The following is a 17,287-nucleotide window of genomic DNA, read 5'->3' as shown; positions in this document are numbered from 1 at the left end:
TTGTGACCATGAATTACATTTTAGTAATGGAGAACAGGGTGATGATTTCTGAGAGTCCAGGGATGTAGGGTCTGAAAAGAGATTTCTGGAGTCCCCTGGCTGTCTGCTTCCAGAGGTTGCTTTCTTGATATTGCCAACTTCTGGAACTCTTGCTCTGGCTTCATTTTAAAGCCTTGAGCACAATTAAGTGTCTTCTCCTGACCTGCATTTGCACCACCACAAGGTTCCTTTGTAACCTTGAAACGTGCAGTGTGACCAATCGTTGGCTGCCAAAACAAATAAATTTTGAGAATTCTTCTCTCTGACCTCCCATACTAAAACATAATGCATGGCCACTTGTTTCATAGAGACAAAGTCTATCAACCTGATCACTTTCCAAACACAACTTTTCTTTCTTTACTTAATGGAGTCACGTAGAGATACTCCATACAAGCCCTTCTGCTTGTTCCCATGGGAACTGTCATATAAAATTACATTATGATAAAAGCAGGTAGAGTAAACGCTTGTTAAAGTTATTTACAACAACTACTGTCCCTGAGTGAAACAGGTGTTTGGAGTGTACTTGATTTACAACGTTGTGTTAGTTTCAGGTGTACAGCAAAGTGAATCAGTTATACATATACATATATCCACTCTTTTTTAAGATTCTTTCCCATATAGGACATTACAGAGTATTGAGTAGAGTTCCCTGTGCTATACAGTAGGTCCTTATTAGTTATCTATTTTATATCTAGTAGTGTGTATATGTCAATCCCAATCTCTCAATTTATCCCAAACAAGTTATAAATCTAACAGTATAGAGAAACCAGTATAGATATCTCAGACTGTTCCTCCCGACCCATGAAATTTATCACTGCGATACAGACATGGAAATGAAGTCATTGGGAAGGTAGATCCTTTGCTAATAATTATTTCTTTTCCTTTAAGAAAATACAAGAAACAGTCTGAGATATCTATACTAGTTTCTCTGTACTATTAGATTTAATAGCTTGTTTGGTTGAACAAATTTTCAGCGTGGAATAGAAGAAACAGAAGATAACACATTATGTTTGGAAACACTGGTATTCTGTAAACACAACCTCAGTATATAAGTAGTTCTTTCTAGATAGAAAATGGAACTAGTCCATTTCTAAAATCATCTATATTTTTCTAATGATAAAAAATTCTACTACTATTGATAATTCCCAAAGGCAAACAGGTTGCAATCATTCTAATTACCTATATTTCTGCCTTGTACCATGTTTTGTAGATAACTGTAATGCATCACTATCAGAATAGCATATTGTTATTAAATGCTAATGCAGAATTCTAAATTTCCTATCATTTCTAGAAAAGCAAACTTACTGATAATAAATTGTACTTATAGAGAACTTTTATCTGCTTTAATTAATTGAAATCTGGCCTATTAAGACATCAAGAAGTGATTATTTAAATGATTCAATTATAGCTCATGTTTTTCTACCGATGTTACTAATTATGTTTTAATAAACCAATCCTAACAAAATAATTAAAATCCAAATGTTTAACATGAAAATCCAATCTCACTTGCAGCTCAAACAAATATTTCAAGTGTAATTTATTCATTTGTCATTTATTCTGATTTGTGCAGTTTGTTAAATCAATATCTGACTTAGACCTATTGATAAATTCTATCATTCCAAGTATTTTGCTGTGAAAATACTAACAATTGCATGAAACGTTAAAAATATTGAGAAATATTTCTTATGCGATGATTTAAGTTGTTGTGCCTTTCCTGATCTAATAAATTTAAGTATACAGTTTTCAGATTTGTACACGAAGAAAAAAATAATCAGAGTGGAAAAAATGTAGCAATCTCATGAATATGAAGGAAGAGTTCAAATAGGACCTTTCTATTGTATTGTGTCTATGCAAAGCTTTATTCAAAAAAAGAAAAACAATGCCAATGACTTTATGACTTTAAAATCTTCAAGATTTTGGTAGATTAGATCATTTGGGGCAATTGTTCACTCTCTCCCCCATCTCCATCCCTGGGTGGGGGATTGAGGGTGGGAAGGGATGTACTTCTCACTATTTGCCTTTGGTCTTTGCTGTGTGACTTTGCTTTGGCCAAAGGCTTATCTTAGAGGCTCTACTGCAGCAGCAGCTTGGTATGTTTTTGCACAGGTGGGTTTGAACTCCTGACTTCTGTCATAACAATAACATGTTTCCGGTTCTGTGATCTGAGAAAGATGACCAACGTGCAACCGATCTGGACTTCCAGCAAAACCCAGCCCAGCCCAGCAGAGACCAGCTGAATCACAGCTGACAACAGATGCATGAACAAGTGAACAAAGATACTTATTGATGTATTTCACTAAGTTTTACTTGGTTTTTAAACACAAAATTATCATGGCAATAGCTTGACTGCTTCAAAGGTGTCACTGTCCAACATTTCTGTTATTCAGTCATCACATCTATTATGGACACATCATAATTAAAAAAAATAAGTTATAACTATATTCTAATTGAAGTAAATGGTACCACAGTATTTTATTAAATATCCTCTCATTCATTTTATATTCAATCTCAGTTGAATGGCTTCTAGGTTCCTGGAACTGGGACAAATTCTCTGAAGCTAGATCAGAAATCTTACTATAAAGCTTACAAAATGAATTCCTTTACCTTTTTATTATGACAATGTTTTACTGCAAGTAGGTACGGTCTTTTTCAATTTTGTATGCCCACTACTTAGGAAATCTCCTGATCCATAATACAGCCTCAATAATATTTGTTGAATCAAGTAAAGAGACATGGTCAGACTCCCTTTCCTTACTTGATGAGAAGCAGACTAGTTCATAAGTGTAATACACTTTGTTTCTCATCAACATCCTCGTTTAAATCATTTTGTGTACTCCCTGTATCTATTATTGTGCCTGACACCTAAACTGCCTTATTCAGTGAATAAATGAGTAGACAAATGAGTAAAATAGTACAGGAATTTTAAAATTATAATCCAAGACTGAAAGCATATTATTTGTAATTAGAATGATATTAAATAGTTACTGTTAGTATTTGATCATTAGGAAGATTCACTTTTCTGTTTCATTTATATTTTACATATAGTGATCAATTTAACTATAAATTTCATTCATTTGTTCAACAGATATATACTGAACATTTTTTATGTTTCCATGCTCTCTGCTAGACACAATGAGGAAATACAAGTATGGCCCATAACATAATGGAGATGGTAGTCAAAAGGCATCACAAGCGACATTAGGCATAAAAGTTTATTTTAAATGGATAATTCCTTGGATATTTTCCCTTTTTACAAATCCAAGAAATGCATTTGTATGTTGAGATGCAATACATTCTTAAAATATCAGAAAAAGAGATATTTTTAAGGTTGGGTAAAAGGTGACACTATAATGAATTAGCACAGAAACACGAAAAAGCCACTAGTCATGAGAGTATTTGTGAAACAGACATAGAAAATTAGTTTTCTAATAAAGTTATTGTGTCCTTGGATGACATATAATAATTTTGCTACTCCATTTTCATCAATGAAAAAACACAATACAGTCAAAACTATATATTTCATAATTGAAGTATATAAATAACTCACTTTGATATGTCTGAGGCATGTTTCACATTTTTTTAAATGGGAAATTATGAAATTTAAACTCTGTACCAATTTTAATGGGTGCAAATCAAATATTTTGAAAACTCTTAAGAATTAGGTCTCATTTCAACATCTATTAGGTGCCTTAAGAACATTTATTTTCTAGAAATTTTAAACTGTTCTTCTGATAATGTGATTCTTTTACAAAAATCTTGAGAAGATTTTCTTATCATTAAATTAAAAATGAATGTGCACAGTAGGAAGTCACTAGGGTATAGTAAATAACTTGGTTTGTTATATATACCTAATAAATTCAAATTACTCTTTTATAATTAAAGGCTGACAAGCTCATCTGCTTTTATAAGATAAAAAGAAAAGGAGCATTAAAGGAAGTTAAATTAGATTTTACCATCTGTTTAATGAGTTTCAGGCTTGGTTTGATAATATATTTCCAGATATAAAATTTCAAAATGACCATTTTCAGAAATAGTAACTGACCTGCCTTGTATAAAGGTATATAAATGCCTATTCAAACTCATTACTATAAAACTCATGATTTGTTTTATTTCTAATGAAACCAATTAAGTTTCCACCATATCAATGTGAAACACATAATGATGCAGAACTTATATTCATAGGACTTATCACATTTCTTAAGGTTATTACAATTCATATTTTCATTTTATCATAGGACTTTTACTTAGTTTAGTTTAGTTTAGTTTTTTGTTTTTTTTTTTCGGTACGCGGGCCTCTCACTGTTGTGGCCTCTCCCGTTTCGGAGCACAGGCTCCGGACGCGCAAGCCCAGCGGCCATGGCTCACGGGCCCAGCCGCTCCGCGGCATGTGGGATCTTCCCGGATCGGGGCACGAACCCGTGTCCCCTGCATCGGCAGGCGGACTCTCAACCACTGCGCCACCAGGGAAGCCCTTAATTTAGTTTTTAATGAATCTTTATACAGTATTTATTTCACTTCTTCAATATCCTGTGCCTAAGAAACTTTCCCATTGATCCCCAGTGACCATATTCCTCTCATAAGTCAGCCTACTTTCAAGGTGCATTCACTGCTTCAGAACTATAGGAGGCCATCTGGTTAAGTGCTGCTGAATTGCAAGAAACATATCCAGAAACTGTTCTGCTCTGACAAATTACGTCTTCAAAGCACATTCATAAAATGACATTCAGGTGATTATAGAGTACATTTACTGAGTCTGCAAAGCATTACGGACTCATCATAACGCCTGCAGAAAGCTGAGAATATGCGTGAGCCACTCATATGGCAAAGGAGTGCTACAGAAGATCATTAGATGGAGTCCTTTTTGCATGCCACACTTTGGGGTATTTGGAATCAAGTTGTGACAGCTGCCAGCAGAGGACGGCACATGGCCCAGAAAATTGTGAATAACAAGAAGAGAAAAGCTGGATTGTTTGATTGGGAAGCGTTATGAACTACTATAACCCTAGGTTCCCAGAATTCAATGAGGGTGGTAGAACTATGAACCTGAATTAATATCCAGAAAAAGCTAGAGGAGGAGTTTCTCTGCAACGCTAATCAGAGCAAAAAGATCGGCCAAGTCCAAACAGAAATATTAGCCAAGTTTGCAAGATATGGTTCAAAACACTAAACTCAGACTAACCAAGATATTTGGGTACAGAAAAAGTTGATTTTTTCTTCTCTAAAGAAGCGCTCTCATAGGTCAGTTGCAGAGTGCCAGGAAGAACACAGGAATACACGTGCCCTTCTTTGGGGGAAACTGAGACATAATGGATGACTATGAGATACAGAAAAAAAGAGACAATTTTTTTCCAAGTAAAAGTTAATAATAATGTGTTTTGCTTAAAAAAAATAGAATGGAAGAACTAGAAGTAAGAAAGAACCTGGGATATTGAAAGAACTGAAACAATGAGTGTGTATGTAGGGAGAGTAGATGTAACATTAGAGTAAGAAGGGGAGGAATTAGCTAATGAGGTTTGAGATATGGAAGACCAGATGATGCAGCTCCACATAAAACATGATGCAGTTTGTCTTTAGTTTTTTAAATTATATTTATGTTTATCAGAGTAATAAATATATTTAGTAAAAAACCAAGTAGTACCAAAAGGTCTATTTAAAAGAAAAAAAAAAAGCATTTCTACTCCCAAAGGCACTTTATAGACCATGTTTCCTGCTCCTGGTGAAAGTAATAAGCAACCTGATTGTTCTAGCATTAACCTTACATGTCTAAACCTTTATTAAATTGGCATTTATTTTCTGTTTCTTACTATCAATTCTTGGCAATATTTATTGACTTTCTGTTTATACCACCACAACCCACTTTACTTTTTCCCATACAACTAATTTAATTTTAGCAAAGTTGTGATTACAGTAATAGTTTTATCTACAAATATTTTATTCAGTTCAGGGAAATAGTGTACTATGATTATATATCTTTTCATATAAAGGTTTTTGCTTTCCTATAATGTACAATTGCCATGGTATCTATCAATTTGCATAATTTGCCTTATATTTATCTAACTTTTTCCTTAAATGCTCTAGCAAATCTGTCAAATGTTTTTTTGTTTTTTGGGTTTTTTTGCGATACGCGGGCCTCTCACTGTTGTGGCCTCTCCCGTTGTGGAGCACAGGCTCCGGATGCGCAGGCTCAGCGGCCATGGCTCACGGGCCCAGCCGCTCCGCGGCATGTGGGATCTTCCCGGACCAGGGCACGAACCCGTGTCCCCTGCATCAACAGGCGGACTCTCAACCACTGCGCCACCAGGGAAGCCTGTCAAATGTTTTTTTTCATACATTCCAACACATTTAGTAATTTTTTTTTTCTTTTTGGCTTGCAAAATTCCTTCCCACAGTCATCCTTTTCCCTAACCTGATGTATTCAACATCATGTTGCCTGGACCCCATATCTTCTCATTTCTTGATCACTCTTTGCCAACAGCTTTACACAGAAGGTATATAAAATATAAATTTGTGTATTCTTATCTGAAAAGCTTTTTAATCTATCCTCATACTTGATTTCCATTTTAGCTATGTATAGAATTTCAGGTCAGAAATCAGTTACCTCATAATTTGAAGGTACTGCTTCTCCATTTTCTTCTAGTACTCCTGTCAGTAAGAAACTACAAATCTGATCCCCATTCTTCGTATGCATTTGTATGTATTTTGTTTGGTTCGTTTCTTTCACTGGAAGATTTTAATATCTTCTCTTCAATATTCATAAATTTCATAATTGTTGTGTGTGGTGTGTGTGTGTGTGTTCATTCATTGTAATGGTCACTTGGTGAGCTCAATCTGGAGTCAAGACTCTTCATTTCTGAAAAAAGTGATTTATTATTTATATGATAAACTCCTTCTATTAGTTTGGTTCTTTTCTCTGAAATTCTTATTACAAGGATCTCCTAGAGTAAAATTCTAACATCTCATCATTTTACTATTTCCTTCTCTCTTTTTTGTTGTTATTTTATAGAATATTTTTTGACTATATCTTGAAAACCCTTCTAATGAATTTTAAATTTTTATATACTTTTAATTTTTGAACTTCCTTCTTATTCTTTCATTAATTTTTTAGAAGCAATATATTAGTATTTTTTTAAGATACAACCTATTCTCTCATTTTTTGGAGGATATTCATATAGTTTTGTATATTTTCTTCTTCATACTCATCTAAATGTTTCCATTTCTTTTTCTCTTTTACATTTATTTTTTTCCCATTTTCCTTCAATGCACAGTGATCTTTGATTGTTCATTGGTATTGGGTATCAGAAGCCAACTGGAAGTTATTGTATGTATATAGGGTATAATAGAGGATTTCACCACCATTCAATTAGATGATAAATTAACTTCTCAATGGGTATAAGCCCAATCAGAATGTGGAATTATTTGTTCTAGAATTGATCAGTTTCTTCAAAGAAGAGTCATCTAATATTCTACATGAGTAGCTGGTACCTCTATGCTAGCATTCTGAAAACAAGCGGGTCAGTATGTAACTTTTCACTTAGTTCCTCTATTTCCTGTCTTGTAGTTCATTCTGTTCTATATTCTAGCAGTAGTTATGAGCCACGAATCTTCCTATAACAGTGTCCCCCACCCAGAAAACACACCTCTAAACAACAAGGGAGAAAAAGGAGTTATTTCCACTTTTCAAATATTACAAATAATGCTGCTGTCAACATTCATGCACAAAATTGTACAAATGTACAATTTTTCTTGTACGAATGCACAAAATTAAGAAAAGATTTTTTTTTACAAATGTACAAAAAAATCACCTAAATAAAAAATATAAAAGTTTTAGTGTCCAACATTCTCTCAATATGTTTGACAAACAGAAAATCTGCTGGATAAATGGCTCAAATCTTAATAGGTAATAATGATGTGGCAGCATCAGAGTAAATATAAAGTCAAATATTTACCCAACATAAAACAGCTACATACTCTTTAAATAATAAAAAATAAATGGTCAATGGCCAACCCAAACCCCATTACTTTCAAAAAGAGTTTTGAAACTTGCATTTCCAGTTGATTGCCCACTAATTTAAAAGGTTGGTTTTATGCTGACCATTGATTTTTTTTAATGAAATGGCCAATAGTGAAGTCAATGCATTATACCACACATTCCAGAAAGCAAACTTCCCTTGACTTTACTCAGACCAAACTAATTGCTAAATTAGATGACCATTCAACGTTATTGAGTGCATTTCAAATACTTTCCTCTGAATCAAAAACTAAGCAGGCTTTGGTCACTACTGCATTGCTAATACAAAATCAAGAAGTGACTGTCTTTCTGGAATATTAATAAAGTATGCCGGGGGACATGATATTAGTGTGTAGTGGAGATCAGGAGGAAGGAGTCAGGGTGCTGTAGTGATTTCCTAAGCAAGGAAATGAGTTGGTAGAAGTGGAAGAAGTTCAGAGTCAGCTGACACCTCATGGTGTCAAAATAGTTTGCAATTAGGAATTGACCAAGTGGCTTTGCCAGAGTTATAAGCTATTAACAACAGGAAACGTTTTTCTAAATGCATTTCATAGTAGGTGATTTAATGAAAAAAGCTTGGACAGTTTTCATAATTCAGAAATTCTGAGATACTAATATCTTTTTAAAATTCTGTGTCATTTTTTTGTATTTATAAACACTAACCTTATAACCATACATTGAGATTTCAATTAGAATCTCATCTTAACTTATCATAGCTATTAAGTCACTATTTATCATATTGATATCCTAGGAACAGAATGAGATAAAAGAAAAGAGGCAATTTAACATAGTTTTCCCTACATAAAATAAGAAAGTCTGTCATCTCTTCTTGAAGCCATAGGTTGCGATTACTGAAATACACATTATAAAATATCTACGTATTTTGTGCTTTTAAGCAAATGGTTATGATGATTGCTCTTTCTCACATTTACAAATCAAATTTATTTTATATATGAAGACATTTTTCTAAAGAAGTTTAGTCTTTCTATAAAAATGAATATTTAATAGAAACCGGTAATATCTTATATGTATTGGAATTGTTTGAAGAAATGTTATTTAAATCTACTACTTTTAACAACACTGTAACATTTATTGGTCTTACAATAAAAGAATTATAGAAAATTGCTGTGATATTACTTTTTATGTTTCATACTGAAAGTAGGTAAAGTAATTTCTAAGCCGTGGGTCATTACCGTCCACAACTAACAGTGCTCAGCAGTTAGGATTTTAACCACTGACATCATTTTCTTTGAAAAATGATAGATGCTATTTAATGCTTAAAAGTAAATTGCTGCATAACTGTGACTTTTTTGCTGACAGCTTTGCCCTAAACAAACTTAGTCAATATGACCGAGAAGTTTCAAAATAAGTTTGTTAGGAGAGACAATCTGAATTAAAATGTTCATACATTTCCTCTGTCAGATGCACTAAGAGGAATCAAGTGCTGTTTCCTATCTATTATCGAAGGGCAATTCAGGCTGATGCAAACATCTAAGAAAGCTCATGTTAACCTTTTAAAATTCCATCCTTTACACAATTCTTCACTGGAAGGCTAATAGCTACCCTATATTTATCACGGGTCGTTTTCAAAGGTACAAGCAATGTCCACCTTAAGCACAGGTTCTGGAATGTAGGAAACTGCAGGAATGTATCTCTGAGGGTTTGTATGGTGGCTTATCTAGAGAAAGATGCCAAAATCACAGATGGAGGGGAGCCGGGAATGACTTCCCTCTTTTGTCCAAGGTCCTTGCTCCCAGTTCAGAAGGACTTGCAGAGACAGTGAGGGGACTTCGAAGCGCCTGAAATATTCCCTGAGGACCAAATTATAATCCATAGTTATCCATTTATATTGAATTTTCTTGGCATTTTTGTTCTTGGCAGGACTTAAAGATAGGGCTTGTCCTAAACAATTAAATAAAATTAAAGCTGTTTTCGCTTTCTCTAGGAAGACTTGAAAAAAATTTTTTTTCATAAATTTATTTATCTTTATTTATTTTTGGTTGCGTTGGGTCTTCATTGCTGTGTGTGGGCTTTCTCTAGTTGCGGCGAGTGGGGGCTACTCCTTGTTGCGGTGCGCGGGCTTCTCATTGCGGTGGCTTCTCTTGTTGTAGAGCACAGGCTCTAGGTGCGTGGGCTTCAGTAGTCGTGGCTCGCGGGCCCTAGAGCGCAGGCTCAGTAGTTGTGGTGCACGGGCTTAGTTGCTCCGTGGCTTGTGGGATCTTCCTGGACCAGGGCTTGAACCCGTGTCCCCTGCATTGGCAGGCGGATTCTTAACTGCTGCACCACCAGGGAAGTCCTGAAAAATCTTATAAACTATTTTCTAACTAAAAATATTTATTTTGTCTAGTAGGTCTGTGTCTTTATTCCCGTCTTGCCCCTAGGTTCTTCATGACCATATATATATATATATATATATATATATTTTTTTTTTTTTTTTTGCGATACGCAGGCCTCTCACTGTTGTGGCCTCTCCCATTGCGGAGCACAGGCTCCGGACGCGCAGGCTCAGCGGCCATGGCTCACGGACCCAGGTGCTCTGCGGCATGTGGGATCTTCCCGGACCGGGGCACGAACACGTGTCCCCTGCATCGGCAGGCGGACTCTCAATCACTGTGCCATCAGGGAAGCCTTTTTTGTTTTTGTTTTTGTTTTTGGCCATCCTTGGTGTACTCTCAGGTGACAGGAGCTGAGGCTAACATTTCTACTTTGGTTTGACTACTTTGGTTCCTAGAGCTCCATAATATTCCCTAACACTGATGTGTGGTCACTGCCATCTCTCACCTACACCCTCAATATGCGGGGAAAATTAAAATATATAATTTGCTTCACATATAAATTCCTATAATTCTCCTAGAGAAAAATTTAGCAATATTTATCAAAATACTTAAAATTATTAATGAACAGATTCTTGGTTACAACATTTAGAAATTTATCACAAGAGAAAAAAGTTGCAAAAAGATTTATGTATAGGGGATATACCTATTAGTAGTCTTTATTATTGTGAAAATTGGTGATAACCTAAATATCCAACTCAAGGTGCTTGGATTAAATAAAATGATAGTCCTACCATATGATAGAATATTCAGGCACTAGCAACCATACTGCAGAATATTTAATTCCGTGAAAAAAAATTTATGTGTTGTTAGGTGAGTAGTTTGGGACACAAAACCAAATGTACTCTTTGTTTTATTAAAAAAAGTCAAATGTATACATAAGTACAAAAAAGTCTAGAAGGCTTATTTCCTGAGGCTTGTTGTTTCGTAAGTGGTATACCATTTATTTTCTACTCTTTCTATTGGTAAAATTTTCTAAAATAATAAAATTTGGTTTATTATAATAGACACATAATTCTTCAGTAAGAAAAAGTTAATGTTACTAAATATCTTGTCTGTCCAAGATCAACTCTCTAAGTATCTGCAAGGTACCACATACATTAAATAAATGATTTCTCCATTCGTAGATTTTTACAGTACACATTTTTCATAGAATTCTGCTGTTTTATATTCTCCTCTAATTGTTTTGGTACAAACTCTCACAAGAAAGTAGCAATCTCATACAGTCTCACGACTTGAACAGTATCTGTATACTGATGTTCCCAAATGTCCGTTTCTATTCTAGGGTCGCCAATGAACTCTGCGCGTGCCTCAGGGATGTCTAACAGGCATCTCAAATTTAAGAGAACCATTCATTTATTAATATCTGGTCAACTCCAACAACCAAACCCCAGATGCGCTCCACTTCCAGAATTCCTTTTTTCACTTCATGACATTATCATCCCCCCTGATTATCCTCCTTATATTCTCTTTCTCTTGTCCCAATTTCCAATCCATCAACAATTCCTGATAACTCCACTTGCCAGATTGACCCAAATCCATCTGTTTCTCATATTACCCACTCTTCTTATTCTAGCCCCAATCAATTTCTACTCTTGCTCTTCAGGTCCATTTTCCATAGTAAAGCCAAAATTATCTTTATAAAACATAAATTAAATTCATCATACTCCGCCTAAAGCCATTAAATGGTTTCCTTTCCCACTTAGGAGAAAACTGAAATGCCCTACCAGAGCCTACTAGTTTCCCCTTAATTCATTTTATGTTTTCTTCTCTTCTGTATTCATTCTGTTCCAGACACATGGCTTTCTCTTCGTTCTCTGAATACAATTAACCGACTCCTGCCACAAGTCCTTGAATGTATTACTTCCTCTGCCTCAAACACAGTTCTCCCCGATCTTCCTATGATTCCTTCTCCCTTTCCTACGATTCCTTGTCAATCAGTATCAACCCAGCCGCCCCGCAACTTGGAAAGGCCTCCACAAGCTCTCTCTTCTTGAGTGCCTTTCCCTACCTCATCTGTTCTGTTTTCTGGATTTGTTCACGTTTGTCAGCTACAGGCATTGTATTGTCCTTTTCCTTAGAATATAAATCCCATGACAGCAGGGTTGTGTCTGCTTTGTTCACCCATGTAACCTCAGTGCCTTGTGCAGAACCAGGCCCATAGTGGGAATTCAATAAGTATTAGTGGAATATTTTGAATAAATTAATGATTAAGACATTTACAAAGTGGCATGTGCAAAGTAAAATCCCTACCCACTTGTTTAATGACTCTAACTGCAGAGGTTACAGGGTAGAAAATGAGGTGTGCTCAATGGCAGGCCTAGAAGAAAGATGTTTGGGGGCTAACATATGGAGACAGTTTTTGCTAATAAATATGGCTGGCTTATTTCCATATACTCAGGTATGGAAAAAAAAGGACAAGAGGAACTTTTGCTTACCCCTATGATGAGAGATGGCATTTTTATAGTATACTGTATTCTCGACAAATGCATTTAATATCCATTACAATAAAAAACAAACTCCAAACACAAATAAGTGATCACCTAAATCTACAGATTAGATGCTGAACTATGTTCCTTCTTCTACTTCCTCCCTTGCTCCATACTTATTCTCAAATTAATAAATTCTCACTTATAGAAGATGATTTTCTGAACCTTTTCAGACCTGACCCTGTGGTGGGTCTTTTTAACTGCCCCTGGATATTACAGCACAGCAGCGGTTCCCACTAGGACACACACATGTGACGGTGTCAGAAGTCTGGCAAAGTCAAAAATTTCTCTTCATCTCCAGTACAGGTGTCTTAGGAAAGAACATGTTCTAAGACATTACAGGTGAATATTGTACAAAATATGACTTTCTGCTATCTTCTGTAAAAATCTAAATTTCAATCATATCACCCTAGTAGACTTTAAAAAGATAGACCTCAAAGGTAGCATTTTATTTCATATTCTCTTGTAACTCTGGAAGGAAACTTAAGCATGAATAATTGGAGATCTGCACACTAATATAAAGATGAAAGAATGGGACTCAGTTTAACATGGGTGCTAAAAAAAAGTGGAATTATTTCCCTCTGCCACCTTGAAAAGGATATGGCTTTGAAATCTATGAAGCAAGAAGGGTCAAATGTCATGCCAAATGGGCAACATATCAGTGAATCCTCCTGTGAAGAATTTTTAATAAACCCTACATTTTGAGTATCTACTTATTTCTTTGTGAATATGTTTTTTTTACATGTACTCTTTTGTATATAGCAGCTCCATCCTTATTGCCTACAACAGGGTTTTCCATCTGTTTTTATAATATATACATATGTATGTGTGTGCGTGTATATACATATACCATTAAAACAGTTTGAACACACACCCACTCGACACATATTTATGTATTTCTAAACTATATGCATGTGCTATTGCACTGTTACATATTTTATATACCTTCCTACAACCAAAAAAAAAAAAAACGTAAAAGAATGTGACAGAATAAATATATCTTGAAGTTCGATATTTCCTTTCTGCCCTCCAGTGGCTCAGCTTGTGAACTCCCTGGGGAATGCTTAGCCCACGCTGGAGACCACTGAGCTTTGCTGTCTCTCAGCGAGAGGAACCACTTTTTATTAAAGCTCTTTGGATTTTATGGTCCATTGTGCACTAGAGTTTTTGAATAATACAGATCTACATACCATATCATAGCCCGTGATGCTGTGAGGTGCCACCTAGATGAAGGCATTTGTTCCTCTAGCTGTATGTAATATTGTTGGCTCTGACTCAGAGCTGAGTTAACACACCCAACCTCCACCCCACTAGCCCTCATCCAATCACTGGTCAGTGTGGGACAATGAAGACCCACCTCCTTGTTTCAACTCAGGACAACCTGAAAGAGGCCTCCCAGCTCCTGAGGTCCTACTGGGTTCAGGCGAGGCTTCTGTTAAAGCTACAACACAGTTCAGTTGCTCCCCCTGTGCTGTGCCCCTCCCTCCAGCCCCTTACTGACTGCAGGGCACTCTGCCGTGAACCTCCTGCACACACATCTCTGTTTCACAGTCTCTTTCCCGGGGAACTCCAACAAAAACATATATACATCGGCATATACTGAGGAATCTAGTTTGTTTATGTGTCAAGTTCCTAATAGATTGTTTATTGGCCCACTAGAAATTTAAGAATTAAAAGATATCCTAGGGGCTTCCCTGGTGGTGCAGTGGTTGCGAGCCCGCCTGCCGACGCAGGGGACACGGGTTCGTGCCCCGGTCCGGGAAGATCCCACATGCCGCGGAGCGGCTGGGCCCGTGAGCAGCACTACTTTTCTCTTATACTTTTCCTAATGGAACTTATTTTTGATTCTGCTCTCCAGGGTGAGAGCTCTGTTTTCCCAATGTACCAGCCGTAGAAAGAGCAAAGTAGCCATTATTGCCTCCTGAAAAGGAGAAGTCTCTGGTATTGGACACAAGCCCCCATATCTTGCTTTGCTCAATCTGTAGAGACTCCCATAAAAATGGAATCCTAAGAACTGGCCCCATATAAACTTAAGTTTTGCAGAACAGTTATGAGAAGCATACCAACGACTCTGGAATAATATCAATAAAAACTCAGTACTATGCTTAGGTATCGATTCTGACATAGAACACTAGAAGTCAGGATCAACTATCCATACAAAGTTTTGCTTAGAAAAAATTAAAATATAAATTGTTATAAAAAGACTAATAACTTAAAAAATAGCCCTTCTTAGCCCAAACTCCAACAGATGCAGAATGGAAGGTGGTTTTTACAACATGCAATATAATATTTGGCTTTCATTAATCAAATAGTTTGATGAAATATTCCTTTGACAGATACCTTCATGCTTTACTTGCCATGTATTAAAAACAGCAGTACATACTCACTTAATTAAATAATATTATTAAAGATAAAACACGTATTTCATAAACAACCATTAGGTAACATGTAAAAGGTGATACAGGAAATAAATACAAGAAATGCATGTGATTAATTTATGACTTAACTTTTGTTGAAAATGCAGCAAAAACCTTCACAGCAAGGCTCAGAAAGTTGCCTGGAAGGTGCCTTTGGCATCTTCCATGCTCTTCTATGTGTTTTCTTAGATGGTGACAGTAGTTCCCATGTCTAAAGCTTATTCGTTAGGGATGAAACTCATCCTGAGATTCTCATTATTTATTGAAACCCTGAAACCATGTTTCCTTTTACAGATAGATATTATCCATCCATTAAAACACTGCTGCACATTGAGTGTATATGAAAATCACTCAACCAAATATTTCCAAAACTCTAGATACAAATAATTTATTCCAGTACTCAGCTTCAGGGAGGATTATCAGATAGGATTAACAGGTTGATGACATATAATGGAAAGTCATCATTTACTAGTTATCACTGACTATACCAATAAATAGAGCATTGGCACTTACCTGAATAACATGCTTCAGTTTATCAATAATCTGATTTATCACAGGATCAGTTCCTTTGACTTCGACTTCGGGATTTCCAGACTGGGCTTTGATTCCATTTCCAACCACACGCTGAGTATAGCTAACAAAGTGAAAAGTGAAAGGTACATGACTTAATAATCTGGTCACAGTATTATCTGCCACAACTTTTGGAACAGATTCGAGTTCAGAATCTTACTCCCTCAAGAGTATAAAATAATGTATTTTTTCTTGGACCAGAATCTGGCCCAGCTGCAATGTTTTTTTCCTGGTAAAACACTTAGCATGCAAATACAGACTATCCTATTGTTATCCTCTCAAAAGACCCAACCAAAAATTGTGTTTTTAATACTACTTACCAATATACTAAAAAAAGTTAATATACATCTCACTTTGTTACCAATCTTTGCTGAATTACACACGTCTGAATCCATATCATCTGAGTCAATTCACTTCATTTTACACAGTATTTAGATGAATCAGTAATTTTTTTTACATATTGGACTACAAAAGAAATATATATACACATATATATGTCACATAATGTCAACTTAGTACTCAAACAAGTATTTAGATTCATCAGTCACAAAGATGTACTAAGCACCCCCTCCTATATTCCAGTCCTATACTACATGACTGGGGTTATAAGGAGTTATAAGACTCAATTCTTATCCTCACAGCACTCATTATATACCTGGGAATATAATGTATCAATTAACTTGTTCATTCATGCATTCATTCATTACATTATATTTAAAAGTTCTTACTAGATTCCAGCAATATAACTATCTTTATTTTCCTGACAGTGTGGTGTAGCATAATGACAAGTGAACAGTTAAAGCACAGCAGTAGGAATGAAGGAGACGTTCAGTGTGTGGTAGGGATAGCAAGAAGGAAGAGTATACGCCAAGTGAGAGGGAGGGATAACACAAGTAGTAAACATTGAACATATGGAGAAGTTTATTGGACCAAGGAGTTATAGCTTGAGGCAGCCCTTGAAATATTAAGGTAAGGATAGGTCTTGGATGTAGTTAATGTGCTCTCTAGGGCAAAAGATGACATCCCAGCAGGGGAAATCGCAAAGGCCCTTGAGTAACACACACCGGGAAGAATAACTAGGCTTTTATTTACAAAAGGAGAGAACAAATGGGGGAAAGTAAGAGATGGGGGACATGCCCTGGAGGTTCCATCCCCTCTGTGTTTAAGACTTTCCTCTGAGTAAAATGTTGCTTACATTAAAGTATCATGATAAAGTGGCCTCACAGACTTTTCGGGAAGCATTTTCACATAATTTGTAATGTAATATCCCTTCTCTGTATTTGAGCAGAGTATCACAATTATGCACATGAACCTTCTGAACTTTCTACAGCAGTGGAAACTCTTTGAAAAGATGAAAAGAGGTTCCACTGTTGAGAATATGGCCAAACAAAAGGAGTTTCAAGTAATATCCAGTTATTCCCAATATTACGC

At 35.8% G+C, this 17,287-nt stretch overlaps 1 protein-coding gene across 4 annotated transcripts in view; it reads right to left on the bottom strand.

Annotated features, from left to right (window-relative positions):
• The window catches only part of GPC5 (glypican 5), a 1,392,911-nt gene that overhangs the window by 908,366 nt on the left and 467,258 nt on the right, over positions 1-17,287 (bottom strand). For all 4 annotated transcript variants that reach the window (XM_060288187.1, XM_030856918.2, XM_060288185.1 and 1 more), the window contains exon 6: positions 15,800-15,920. In XM_060288187.1, the coding sequence (XP_060144170.1) occupies positions 15,800-15,920 (121 nt within the window). The remainder of the gene's footprint in view (positions 1-15,799; positions 15,921-17,287) is intronic.

The sequence above is a fragment of the Globicephala melas genome, chromosome 18 (assembly GCF_963455315.2).
Source record: "Globicephala melas chromosome 18, mGloMel1.2, whole genome shotgun sequence".
Lineage (NCBI taxonomy): Eukaryota > Metazoa > Chordata > Mammalia > Artiodactyla > Delphinidae > Globicephala > Globicephala melas.
Note: the sequence above shows the minus strand (reverse complement) of the source record. Positions and strands in the feature narration are given on the sequence as shown.